General features: G+C 51.2%; 6 protein-coding genes across 6 annotated transcripts; 4 read left to right on the plus strand and 2 right to left on the minus strand.

Annotated features, from left to right (window-relative positions):
* Positions 1–431: 431 nt before the first annotated feature.
* On the plus strand, positions 432–797 carry A1O9_01927 (uncharacterized protein; the record flags this gene model as incomplete). Its single annotated transcript, XM_013407503.1, has 1 exon — positions 432–797. A coding segment is annotated over one exon (366 nt), but the record flags the coding sequence as incomplete, so codon positions are not given.
* Positions 798–1050: 253 nt separating this feature from the next.
* On the minus strand, positions 1051–2121 carry A1O9_01928 (uncharacterized protein; the record flags this gene model as incomplete). The annotated part of the gene is made up of 1 exon (XM_013407504.1): positions 1051–2121. One exon carries the CDS (start codon positions 2119–2121, stop codon positions 1051–1053), a length of 1071 nt encoding a protein of 356 aa, XP_013262958.1.
* An 828-nt stretch (positions 2122–2949) lies between these two features.
* A1O9_01929 (uncharacterized protein) lies at positions 2950–5159 on the plus strand (the record flags this gene model as incomplete). Its single annotated transcript, XM_013407505.1, has 3 exons — positions 2950–4010; positions 4064–4446; positions 4498–5159. 3 exons carry the CDS (start codon positions 2950–2952, stop codon positions 5157–5159), a joined length of 2106 nt encoding a protein of 701 aa, XP_013262959.1.
* Positions 5160–6060: 901 nt separating this feature from the next.
* On the plus strand, positions 6061–7194 carry A1O9_01930 (uncharacterized protein; the record flags this gene model as incomplete). Its single annotated transcript, XM_013407506.1, has 4 exons — positions 6061–6415; positions 6495–6658; positions 6738–6984; positions 7127–7194. 4 exons carry the CDS (start codon positions 6061–6063, stop codon positions 7192–7194), a joined length of 834 nt encoding a protein of 277 aa, XP_013262960.1.
* A 926-nt stretch (positions 7195–8120) lies between these two features.
* Positions 8121–9284, plus strand: A1O9_01931 (uncharacterized protein; the record flags this gene model as incomplete). The annotated part of the gene is made up of 1 exon (XM_013407507.1): positions 8121–9284. One exon carries the CDS (start codon positions 8121–8123, stop codon positions 9282–9284), a length of 1164 nt encoding a protein of 387 aa, XP_013262961.1.
* Positions 9285–11201: 1917 nt separating this feature from the next.
* Positions 11202–12566, minus strand: A1O9_01932 (uncharacterized protein; the record flags this gene model as incomplete). The annotated part of the gene is made up of 6 exons (XM_013407508.1): positions 11202–11615; positions 11671–11767; positions 11818–11897; positions 11952–12115; positions 12231–12359; positions 12515–12566. The coding sequence occupies 6 exons, from the start codon at positions 12564–12566 to the stop codon at positions 11202–11204; spliced, it is 936 nt and encodes a 311-aa protein (XP_013262962.1).
* Positions 12567–13099: the final 533 nt, after the last annotated feature.

Below are 13099 nucleotides of genomic sequence, written 5' to 3' on the forward strand. Positions count from 1 at the left end.
AGTCCGGGCGATCGACCAGAAGACGTCTCCCTTTGTCCGCGCCGGGCTTGGCAATGATGAAGTCATGGATGATCTCGTCCAACATGATGCGCAGCATGATCATGGGGGGCAGTGAGTTGCGGGTCGTGACCTCACTCAATTGGCAGCTGTTCTGTGTTGAAGATCTGTACGAATACTTGGTTTTCTTTGCGTCTGTCCACAGAAGACGTTAACATTTCTGCGATTGGAATCCAGAGTGCAAAAGCATCCATACAAGAGGAACAGAGATATATATTTCGGCACGGAATCGTGTCAGTATTTGAGCCTACTCTTATCAAGCAGAACTAGAACTTGTCTTTCCGGAACTACCCCCTATCATGCAGTCACTCCGGACGTTGGTGAGCAGAGGTTCTCCTCGAGCGACAGGTCTGGCCATTCGACCCTTCCTCCCAGCTCAATCTGTGAGACTGGCCCATCAATCTTACGGCAACGAGCAGTCCGGAATGGAGCAGGGCACCAACCTGAAGAATCCCAAATCCCATCTCGAACACCCCGGCCCAGAGGCTCCAGCGAGTAAAGGAACTGATAAGAAGTCGTCTTCGTCGACCTCCGCATCCTCAGCACAGTCATCGGAAAATCAAGAGACGAGCGGCGATGGTGGAAGCCCTGCGATTCATCGACCCAAATCTGCTGCAGAAGACACAGATCCTGAAGTGAGGAAGCATAACGAAGAGATGGAGAAACGGAGCGATCGATCCGTCAACCAGCTCAGTGAGGATGACAATAAGGTCGATAAGAACTTCTGGAAAGGTGAGTTGCTTACACGAGTCCAGTGGCATTTCCTAGTCTGAAGTTGCTGACACGCTATTGGTTCCCTAGGTGATGTAGGCCTAAAGAAGTAGTCGAGGTCGCAGCTCAAGCACCGGTGGATGACTTTGGATGGTTTGGATGTCCTCATGTAAAGCACTTTGTACCATAGCTTTCGTGGTTGACACGACACGTTGAAAAGTTTGTCGACAAGATGCGATTCTTGTATTCAGCATCAAAAGATGATTTTTCCATTAGAGAGATTTATCCTTTCTTGAGTTGTAAAATGTCTCTCAACTTGACCTGGCCACGTTGACCCCATCCTGCTTGGCCATGATCCACATCTGGTCGAACGCGGATATACCACGTCTGAGCTTTAGAGTCCAACTCTTCTCTGCTTGAGTATTCTGCCCAGCTCTGACACACGATATCGATGGCCTTGAGCATCTTCGCTGCGGCTTCCTCTTTTCTGCGAGCAATTTCTGCTGGTTTCTCCTTTTTAGACTCTGCTTTGGTTTTCGGCGCAGGATCGTTATCCTCGGAGTTGGCTTGAACATCGATCATAGATTTCAAGAGATAATTCCGGGGAGCGATTGGCGTGTGGATCGGGGGGGCATCTTGTCGTTTATTATCCTTACGTGCAATCAATGGGCCATTTGACCTACGCAAAGCCTCAAGGTCCAAGCCCCAGTACGCACTTGTGGGGCTGAGGGAGTCCTCGTCAGACTTAACGACATGTCTTCGCATAACAGCCACTTCACGGCCCATGATCTTGATTTTGGGCTGACCCATAGCCCAGCCGTCCTCCTCGGCAGTTGGACCCGATGTCAAGCCCAGGTACTTGGCCTTGCTTTGTGCACCAGTACTCACTACTGCCTGGGCCATGCTCCATCGGCTTGATAGTGGCTGTTCAGGCTGGGTATAGGCTAAGACGGCGATTGTGAAGGCGAGAAAGAGGGGGGCTCGATTGGTCTCAATAGTGACATTCTCAAGTTCATCCTGGGTCAGGTCGGTTTGGGGAAAAGCCAGAAGGCTTTCTTCATCAACCACATCTGATTCTGACTTGGGCCGTTTGGAGATCGAGGATGATGCTTGTGCCGCCGAGCGTTTCTTTGGGTTGGATACACGTTTGGCAGCATTGATGACTTGTTTCACATAATCCGTTTTCTCAGCCGTGAAAATGGACTTAAGATCCGCAGGATCGGCCTTAGCGATCTGATCAGGCGTGCTCAGGCTCTGCTTACGGAGAGCACTGATCTTGGACATGGCGTCCTGCAACGGAAGCCGAGCATCTTTTGTGAGGAAACGCAAAAGTGCCTGTACTTCTGCGGCCATGATCTCTATCGATCCTCACGGTGGTGAAGCTTTTAGAACCCGCCTCGTCGCATATAACTGCGAAGGGCCAAGGAAGGTCGTGGGGTCATCGCGGATCAGGCTGCAAATCTAGGATGGGCGGCTGGCCCTTACTCGTACTCATACTCGAGCGCGATCGGCGTGTGCCAAGAAGGGGGTATGCGAAGAGGGGATCGGTCGGAATTTCCGTGGATGAACATGGATATTAGAAGCAGGCATTTGGAAGTGCAGAGACATATTGGTGGTGGGCAACAGTGCGCAGTGGCCGAGATTTCAAATGACAGGGTCGCTGTGAAAATGACCAGGACTTACGGCCTAATGGGGACAAGATCAACCCGGGTGCCAAGAAGTGTGGTTTCCAGTGCCAGTGATGCAGTGGATACAGGAGTTGCAGGCGCAGCAACCAAGGCAAGCACCCAAGTCTGCAACAGCGACCCTCAGCAACCCTCGCTCGCGCTCTGGCCTCTGGCCCTGCCCAACCGACCACCCCCGATCATCAGCCTGCACCCGCACCTGCGCCTGCCGTCTTGGATTCTTGCTGCTACTACTGCTACTGCCGCTTTGCACCCAAGCATCACCACCTACCACCGTCTTCCACTAAACAACCTCAAACCTCACTTCTCACTTCTCACTTTCTCACAATCATCCACCACCACCAACCCACCACCGCCAACCCTTACATTACCCGTTAAACAGCTCTCACACCTTCTTCGTCCTACACACTTATCTCGCGTTCATCATCGACTCTCCCCTCATCGATTCGAATTTCTCGCTTTTGACGTGACCGCCGTAAGGGGTGGCGCAGCGCCCATGGCGCGACGACCTCCTTCCACCAGCTCCCTTTCCGCTGAACCACGCCCTTCCTACCGAAGAACATCATCTAATTCCTCCAACCCCAATGTCTTCAGTGATGATTATGCTGCCGACAACCCCAATCCCTTTGCCAGTGCCACTTCCAGTCCAATAGATTCGATAGACAGTCGTTCGGACCGATTATCACTCAACCATCATGTCGATCCCGAATCAGATCCAAGAGAGTATACTCCTGCTGGCCTTCCTGGAAATTTAGTTGGCATGGGCCAAATATCTGCCATGTCCGGCACATCTGGAACCAACTTTTCCACCACCCCCCAGAGAACCGTTTCTACCTCGTCTCATTCGATAGCTGATACGCACAGAACACTCAGCACATCCTCTCGTTTTTCTCTACCTCGAGCACCCAGTCCCTACAATGGCCCGACTGCTCCTAGCCAACCCTATGGTCTATATCCTCAGGCCACGCGTGCCTCGAGTATTGCAAGCGAAGCAACCATACGCCCCATCGACCGACCTTTTGTTCCTCAGGGAGGGCCTGAACATCCTTACGGAATGTATCAACAAAACACTGTTCCCGAGGAAGGGGATGACTCGCAGCTACATATCCCCTTGGGGTTTCCTGGCCTAGGCCAATCTTCACAATCCAGCTCGCATTCTTCTGGAGACGAGGTCGGTGATATTGTAGGATCTGATGGTCACGTGGAACAATTACCTCCCTACAGTCGCTATGCCGACAACGTGATTGCTAAAGGCGACATGGCTCGGATAGAACCGCCTACTGTCGCTATAGACGACCCCTCACCTTCTCCCACCACTCAACCGGTCCCTGCCTCGTCCTCGAACATTGAGTTGACAAATGTCGGTGACAGCTCTTCTTCAGACGAAGTAGCAAGGAAGGAAGGCTTGGCAGAACAAAAGAGGAACAAAAGAATGTGCTTCGGGATCCCATTTTGGACATTCGTCATCATTGTAGCCGTTGTGATAATTGCTGCCCTCCTAGGTGGAGTGATTGGTGGAGTGGTGGGCACGAAGAAGGGCACAGACAGGGCAAACGGGTATGCTGTGACACCTCCCTCAGCCTCCCCCATTGACTAATTCTTGACTACAGGAGCGCAACCACTACCATATGGCTTGATGCAGATCCTGCCCAAACAGATGGGTCGACAGGGCCATGCCCAACTGGCCACTATACACTGGCACTCAACCAAACTGAAGAGGTTGACACCTGCGTCGTTGACCCTGCCCTCAAGAACGCCTGGGGCTGTATGGATTTTGCCAAACTCGGCATTAACATCTTTGAGATCCCCAACGGCGGCTCATTGCAGGTAGTCTTTGATGACTATTCTATCCGACCCCAGCAATTCAAATATGGTCCACAACCACCCGACTTCAACGGTACTGCATTCACCATGGAACCCTACATGGACAGGGAGGACGATGATCTGGGTGTTGCGCTGTTCTTTAGTGTTCTCTTTGATAAATTAAGCATTCGTCAGTCAACTGCCCCCCTTGGTGAGATTTGGCCACTAACTCATCTCACAGTCCCGGCAGAGGCTCTTTCTCCCCCCAGTGAGAGGAAGCGATCCATCCCCGCCTCGCATCTAACGCAACGAACGGACTGGGAAGATCCCAACTGGTTGAGCATTGGCGACCAGCCTTGGTACTGCTATTGGAATTCTACAGTTAGTGAATTTTGGATTTTCCTCGACCAAGATATGAACCTGTGGGATTCATGGGCCGCAACTTCCACCATTACATCAGGCTATCCGACATCCACAGGCCAAACGTCGTCTATCTATCCCACGAATGCGCCAGGCGCGCCTACCACGAACATTGAATCTAAAGGCAGTCCACCTCAGAGTTCTCCCACACCCTACAACGACCCTTACTGGAATGGTGCAAAAAACAAGCGTCAAACAACCCAAATTGGCGCCCCTGGTATATTCCCCAAGCTGGTGAAGATGGTGGAGAAGAGGAAACCACACAGCAACATCCAGCCTTATTGCCAACAAATGCAAGTTCTCAACAACTGGCAAATCATGCCCATCCCTACCGTCCCAACCATCTGTGTCACCGAGGATGAGTACAGCCCTCCAGCTGCGACTGACGCCGGCAACAAACATATGTCAAGGCGGAAGCGCTCGCCCGACACCGTCTCTCAGCTAGCATCGAATTGTATTTGCGAATGGTTCAGCGATTACTAAACTTGGGGGTTTTGCTTTGTCTTCTTGGTAATGCGTCTACGAGGTCATGACTGTATCTACTGCACTTTCGGGTTGATCACGGCGCAAGAATCTTTGGTATTGAACGGGTGGCCAACTGTGGAACGTATTACAGGGATATATATTTGCGGCTGAAACTCTATTTGCTAAACAAGGACTTAGCAGCGTTGAGGCCAGAGATTTATTTGGACATATGGAAATATGATGGATGCATGTATAGTCGGTTCATTGGTTTGGGACTGGGACTAGGACAAAAAGAATACCAGAACACGCGTTGGACCGTTCTTCATAGTTTGGAGCCTGTCGACTTCGGTCAACGAGGCTGGAATCGGGGCCCAAATGCCGATTTACTGCCATTCTTTCGATATCGTCATCCTGACTGGTTACTTTCAGTCTTGTTATTCTGTACCCCCCTTTTCCCAATTCGAGCCCTGTTCCAAATCTTGGAGCAAGCTCACGTAATCAGCTCCAATCCATCGGGTTGACGTGGCTCGCACCACTAGCTGGTTCAGGGGAATAAACTGGTAAACCCAAAATCTATCCAAGGAAAGTTTCTTGCGGTTGGGTTTTGCAGCCGCCATCCGAGCTGAAGCGGAAACTCCCTCATATGCCACATCAGCTCGGCCTAACCATTTGCCAAAGCACACGAGATGTTTGATTTCTGCTTAATGAGTTTCCCTCCTGACATAGACCGTAACCCTGTCTACTACTCCAAGTTGTGGCGCACAGTTGCTATTTGAGATTTGCGTCCACTGTCTTCTCTTCTGGTGGGTTGCCCCTGTCAGTCATCCCGATGACAGCAAGGGTGAACACGCATGTGGATATATGACGATTCTTCCATCGTTCACCTGTCGGCGTATCATCCACACTGAAGAAACCAGCCATGGGCCGGCGCAAAGCTCTCCTTATTGGGATCAACTATAGCGGGTCTCAACATCAGCTGCAAGGCTGTATTGATGATGTCGCCAACATGAGCGAGTTTCTGGTATCTCGAGGATACCCCAAACAGCCGGGCAGCATGGTACAGCTCACAGACAGCAACTACAATCCACCCAATTCTCCATACTACCCTTCTGCGCACAACATCCTGGCTGCCATGGCATGGCTGGTCTCTGAGCCCGGGTGTGTGTGTTTTCTACATTACTCCGGCCACGGGGGCCAAGTACCTGGTAATCGGGAGACCGCCTATGACGATACCATCGTCCCCGTGGATTTTGAGAGAAACGGGATGATCGACAGTGGGACCTTGCACAGGCATCTGGTTAGTGCCTTGCCGCCGAACTCGACTCTGGTGATTCTTTTCGATTGCTGTCATAGGTATTGTTTTCTCGGCTGCATGCCTTTTCTTTGGGATTCAAAGGCTGACGTGTGTCTTGCCTAGTGGCTCCGCGGTTGAATTGCCATTTGTCTACCGTACAGATGACGATGGAAATGTCAACCTGCTTGACAATCTGCGAATGGGAGCAGAGTTGATTGGCGAAGTACGCACTGATACGTTTCCTTCCTCTTCGACGATCCACACCCTTTCCAGTTCCTTCACTAATATCCTTGACATCGTAGGCATCCCATCTAATCCGTGGCGATTTCTCCATCTCGAATGCTGGTGAAGCCCGGCACCTCCTTGCGGGTGCTACTTCGTTCTTCCGCGGCCTAAAACACGAATTCGATGGCAACGACCGAGAAGGTCTACAAGAAGTCGACAATTTCGGGAACGATTGGTCTCAGGAAGGCAGATCCGTTTTCATGTTCTCGGGCTGCAAGGACGAGCAGACCAGTGCGGATGCTTTTATCAACGGACGACATGTTGGTAAGTGTCGACCTTCACTTGCAATGGGTGCTAGCTGGGTTATGTCGTGCTAACGCAGGTTGTGCCAATGTTAGGTGCGATGTCCTGGGCTTTTTTGGAAACCATGAAGCGTGATTTCAACTGGAATGTGAGTTGGATACAGGTAAGTCGAGAATCATCCCTCGTGCAGATGAGTGGAAGAACTTGTTGGAGCTCACGTACAGGCCTTAGATACTTCAAAATACTCGCGGATTACTGCAGGAACATTACTCCCAGATACCGCAGTTGTCTTGTGGCTTTCAGTTCGACCTAAACAGTCCTTTTCGAATTTGAGATCGAGAAGGATTGAAACTTTCACTGAGGGGCCAGAGACTTTCCTTATCTCCCTCCAAGAAAAATCCACAATTGTCCAACGGGCAAGACAGGATCAATCATCGATCCAACTACTATACAAACGCATAGAAACATATGACGGGAGCATCATAAAATGAGACAATGTTCCTCCCTTTTGATCCCAGCCTCGTCATGCGAAATTGGAGCCGGTCAGAAGGATGTTTGGAATCCGCCGTAGCTTTCTACTCCGGAGCATACAGTAACTAGAGTGCTGCAGATCCCCTCGTTCAGTGGGACACATGCGCCATCCACCATCCTCGCTAGATTTCGGCATCCTCCAACTCTGACAGGTCATTTATTTGCTCTCAACCGCGTCTTGAGGTGTTACACAGCCCTGGGGAGTCTCCTATACGTTTCACAATTTTCCAGCCTCCAATTCACCTTCTCTCGCGACTGTGTCTTCTCATGGGGTAGAGAGTGAAGTACTTGGGCTGCCCTTCTCAGTGACATCCAACCTATGACAATTAGGAACACCACTCCTATCCCACCAGCCTCCCTACAAAGCTGTCAGTACCGATTTTGGCATGTCTGTACCTCGGACCTCATTACCGCTAGCATGGTCATGCACCCTCCCATGTACCAGCGTGTGAAGAAAGCTCTACACCAGTTCTAATACTCTCATACCCCAAAACTCTGGACCATCAATCGCGACGTCCGCAGCGAGGCTCACGACGAACATTTGATAAAGCCCACACCTCAAACTCAATTTTGGGTATATTCGCAAACCACATATCTCCGCAGCTGTCCTTCTCTCGCAACCGGAGATGCCCGTCTACCTGGTTCACGGCTTCCGCTGGCCACGGGAAGGCTTTAGTGGAATTAGGGTCCATGCAATACTCCACAACCTCGAGGACACCTCGGTCGAATACATCCAGAATGAGAACAGTAAGACTGATATCCTGGCATCTTTCCACAAGGCCTATCCGGAGATCATGAAAGAGCTCGATGCTCCCGGTCGCACCCTCGAGTTCATTGAACAGTATAATCCTGAGGATACCGAGAGCGACCACGCTGTCAGCCAGCCTTACGCCTATGTCGGCGACAAGGTTGTCACCATTGCTGCAAACCCGGGCGATGCTCCAAATCTGCCTCTTGCCGCCCTAAACTCCTCTCCAGTTGCCTCACAGGGACAGACTGGCGGAGCTGTGACATCTGACCCGCCTAAAACAGCGGCTGGGGCCTCGAAGACGGCCAATCCTTCCCGTATCGCGGCTCTCGAACCGACCGCACTCAGTATGAACGTGGAGGAGGTGATATCAGAAGGACCGGGGCTCACGAATCGCGCGTGGGAAGCGCTAGCCGATCTCCGCGACAAGATTGCCAGTGGGGAGAAGATTGGCTGGTGGGTTGTCTACAATGGCGATCCGCAGCGCGCGTTTGACGATTATGATGATGACGATGAATACGATGGCGAGTACGAGGATGGGGAGATGGAAGATGTAGTTGAAGAGGACGAAGTCCGAAAACAGCAGCAACAGCTCAAATCACTGCGTCATTCACAGCAACAACAGCAAGGACCTCAATCGAGATCCACACTAGCTAGCCCGACATCAACCTCAACGGTCCGCCCACGAACTGCACCATCGACTGATGCTCAGACTGACAGTCACCCACAATCATACATGACACCACGACTTCCGCAAGTACCCACATCTCCGCTACCTCACATCGCCTCACAACAACTCCCCCAGCCCCAAGGCGATTTGACAGCATTGCCGGTGCGGCCTGCCGCAGGAACAACAGGGTTGAGGACATCGGCACCATACCCCCCACCACAACCGCCAGAACTTACTTCGCCGGGACGTGGCGATAGATATAAAGGGAAAGGAAAACAAACACAACAGGGCGAGGTAGACACTGCACCTAAGGTCAAGGAGGTGGTGCGGACGCAGGGCCTGAGGAAGAAACTCTTCGGGAAACGGATATGAAAGGGAAGCAAAGTCATCCTCGGAGCAAGAAAAAGCAAAAACCCGTTGGAATCTTCGGAGGTCGCCACAAACGGACGTTTGATCGTGATGATGCTGGACAAGCGTCAATGTCTAGACAGACGAAAGAAACGAATGAAATGATGCTCGGAATGTATGATGGATGAGGGAGCAGGGAAACCAAACCAAATCAGGCCTACGAGGCAGTTCTATAGCTGCCACGCCTAAAACAGGACTGGAGTAGGAAGTGATGGACTAGGACTAGGACCGTTGAAAGCAAGCATTGGGACGGAATCGTCATGCCTAGGATAGGACATGGTCTTTGTGGTCTGACCGGCAGGCAGGCAGGCATAGCGATGAGTTCTTTCTCACCCGGGTTATCATATATGAATCATATCTTCTATCCATCTATACTGATATAGGACACAAGCCTATCTATAGATAGCCCCCTACTCTTATCAATGATATCCATTGTTTGATGCGAGTGCAAGGAAAGCGGTAAATGATATTCAATAGTCATGTGTTCCCGTCTGCACTAGTCTATTCCCATGTATTCCTGAGGTTGGTATGTAGATCTGGCATGTATGCAGAAAGCCCTCTCTCCATCTAGCCCTCTCTTCATCTAGCCCTGACTAATTCCGGAGGACGGAGTACGGAGTAGGTAATTAGTTAGTACAATGCTTGGGCTTATTTAGCCAGTACGGGATACGAGACGCGTAGATCCTAGATGGATATACTAATACATGTGTAGGCAGGGACCTGGAGAGGCGCATTGAGTACCCAAAGTCTACCTACACGAGAAATACATCGAATACCCACCAGTTACTCTCAAAGCAAGCAAGCTTCAAACAAATTGCTCGCGCGCTCGGTCGTTGGTTCGTTGGTTCGCTTCACTGCTCTTTCTGTCATAATTTCTTTTTTGGCCTGGCAGAGGAAGAGGGGGAGAGTTCAGAGGAGGCGAGGGTTAGGAAGTGCAGAGCTCCGCTGGACTATGACACATTACTCTACGCCGCTCGCGGAAAAGAGGAGAGATGGTTCTTGGTGGTGTTTCTTTGCATTATATGAGGGTTCAGTACTCGGCACTCAGGACCCCCTACTTCGTACGCAGACCAAGTGAGGCTACGCATTTACCTGGGGGGAGGGGAGAAGGCTAGCAGGGGAAAGGCAATAACTGAATCGTGACAGCAAGGAAAATTGATTCTGCTGGTTGGAACTTACCCTTGTCCATTAGTTTTTAGTTCTCCGACAAACTTCGAGTCCTGGAGAGACAAAAAGGACCCCAGGGAGTTTAGCCAGTCACTTAACTCAAAACCAAGAATTCCAGGTTGTGCGTTACGGATCCTGGAAGAGTAAAACAACGGACGGGGGTAATGCTATTTGGCCGTACCGCGTTACAGAACTGAAGGTAGTCGAATTCAAGAGCCGTGAGGATCCAAAAAAAAAACGATTTGCCTGATGGTTTCCTTCCAGTAACGAATTTATTGCTTGCATGTGAACCAGGATGTCCAATAAAGACGGAGTCCACAGCCCTTAGTCTGGCTCATTTGTGACTCTGTTTCATCGTTCAGTCTGTAGACCACAAATAATGGATCCTTCGTGTCATAATCCTTAGGTTCGGGCCCATGCGGTACGCTCCAATTTCGAAAACTAGGCCAGAAGAAAAGGAAAACCTAACGAGTCCAGTCCACCGCTTTGAGATGTGCCTGAACCAATCCTGCGACTGTTGTCATATCCACGGTGCTAGCTCGTATGTCAACTCTTACAGTGTCCACAAAAAGCTGGATACATCGATTGTCCCAGGGATCATTGGGTAGTTGTACAGGTCCATCATGCCACCCAGAAAATCATAACAGGATTTCACGTCATCAAGTTGTTAGACAGTACACTGCCATCCGGAAGTCGAAATCGTCTGCACACGTCCTAGTATCCACGGCGATCGTCATAGGCAGGGTAGCCTCCACCACCTCCTCCAGACCCATAGCCTCCGTAACGAGGCGGGCTTCGAGGACGAGCGTACGGATCTCCATTTCTTGCATATGGGTCACCGTATCCTCGTGCAGCAGGTGGTGGACCTCGGCTATCATATGGATCAATATCGTACCTCCTAGGAGGTGGCGGCCCATCATATCCTCGAGGTGGGCTTCGTCGTCCGTAGCCTCGGTCGTAGTAGTCGTCAGGTGGTGGGCGACGGCCAGGAGAGCGCTCACGGTAGCCTCGTGGACTGTAGCCTCTTGGTGGAGGCGGACGGCGGTCCCAGTCATCCGGAGGACCGTAGCGACCGCGTGGTGGGCTGCGTTGGCGATAACTCCTGGCATCCGCTCGTTCTTCTTGAATCTGAGATTGCGATGTGTCAGTTTATCTATGCGCCTCCGAATCAACATGTACGTACATCTGCAATACAGTGGACAGTAGCATTCTTGAAGCTTTGTCCATCTAGTTTTTCAACGGCAGTCTTGAGATCGGCGCTAGTTTCGAATTCGACGAAGCTATACTCCAGGTGAGTAGTTGTCTCTTCAGTTCAAAATACGGAGCGTACCCTTTGCCGTCGCGTTCACGTCCCGTCTCGGAGTAGACGACATCGAGTTGGCCAGAATTTCGAGCGAAATCTTTCAGATCCTGTAAAACCATCAACCCAGAAGTCGGGTGAAATTTCCACATGTAGAAACTGACCTGCCAGCTGGTCTCGGGTTGCAAACCAGTAATCTGCATGCGATAGATGGTACGACGGGGGCGAGGCACATTACGATCCGGAGGGCCAGAAAAGTCATCCTTGCGGCGCGGGCCTCGAGCGAACTGAACGGTCAATCGCTCACCCTTGAACTCAGTTCCATCTACTCGCCTATTAGACCAAGAAAGAAACAAGGGAGCAGCAGGGAGCGGGAGGGCATACGGAATGCTAAAATCTGTTAGCGAAACAAGGAGAAGGGAGTGGGAAGTTGGCTGAAATACCTGGAACCACATCGCGAGCATCCATGGCATCCTCGTATTCGATGAAACCGAAGCCGTTCATTAGCTTGATTTCCTTGATGGTACCAGCTCCATGTGTGCTGAAGTGGTCTTCAATATCCTGCTTTGTGACTGAGTTGGGGAGTCAAGAGTCAGCGACTTGGGAAAACCTGGAGTTTCAAGCTGGAGATCCTCGGATTTAGGAACAGGAACAGGAACAGGAACGAGGGTGGGTGGAAACAGTTATCCTTTGGCACAAAAAGAGATCGGAGCGGAGGTGTGCATACTGTTGCGGGGAAGATTGCCCAGATAGAGGCGAGTAGAGGACACGTCGGCCATTGTGCAGTTCACCACGGTCTCGAGGTCAGATTCTAGATGCTAATCCTTGGGAAATGAGGATACGTTTGTGAGCTGGCGCCACGGCCGGGGATGATATCGGATGAGTGAAACCAGAATCCCAACGCTGGCGCGAAGTAGCTCAAGGCTAAGAGCCCGGATGGATGCACAAATGCAAGTGGAGGGCGCAGGGACAGCACTTTGCACCTCGCACCTTGAAGCTGAGGTAGAGGTAGAGGTTGAGGGAGAATGGCGATGCAGAGGGTGGAAGAAGAAGCAACTGCGCAGGCAAGAAGGCGAGAAGGCAAGAAGGCAAAGTGGGTGGAAGCGAGAGCGGCGAGCAGTGGTGTCACGTGCATGTTGGTCTTCAACTCCACGCTTCGGTACACCTGCCAGATTTGCGCATTTCAGCCACGCCAAGGCTCTCAAGCGCCTAAAACATGCCTCGCTCCTACGTCTTGGGTGCCTGCTACTCGTACATCTACCACTGACATTTCAAAGCCGCGGAACTCCCTATATTTCTTTTCCTCAGCCTT

The sequence above is a fragment of the Exophiala aquamarina genome (genome assembly GCF_000709125.1).
Source record: "Exophiala aquamarina CBS 119918 chromosome Unknown aczIA-supercont1.2, whole genome shotgun sequence".
NCBI classification, from domain to species: Eukaryota; Fungi; Ascomycota; class Eurotiomycetes; order Chaetothyriales; family Herpotrichiellaceae; genus Exophiala; species Exophiala aquamarina.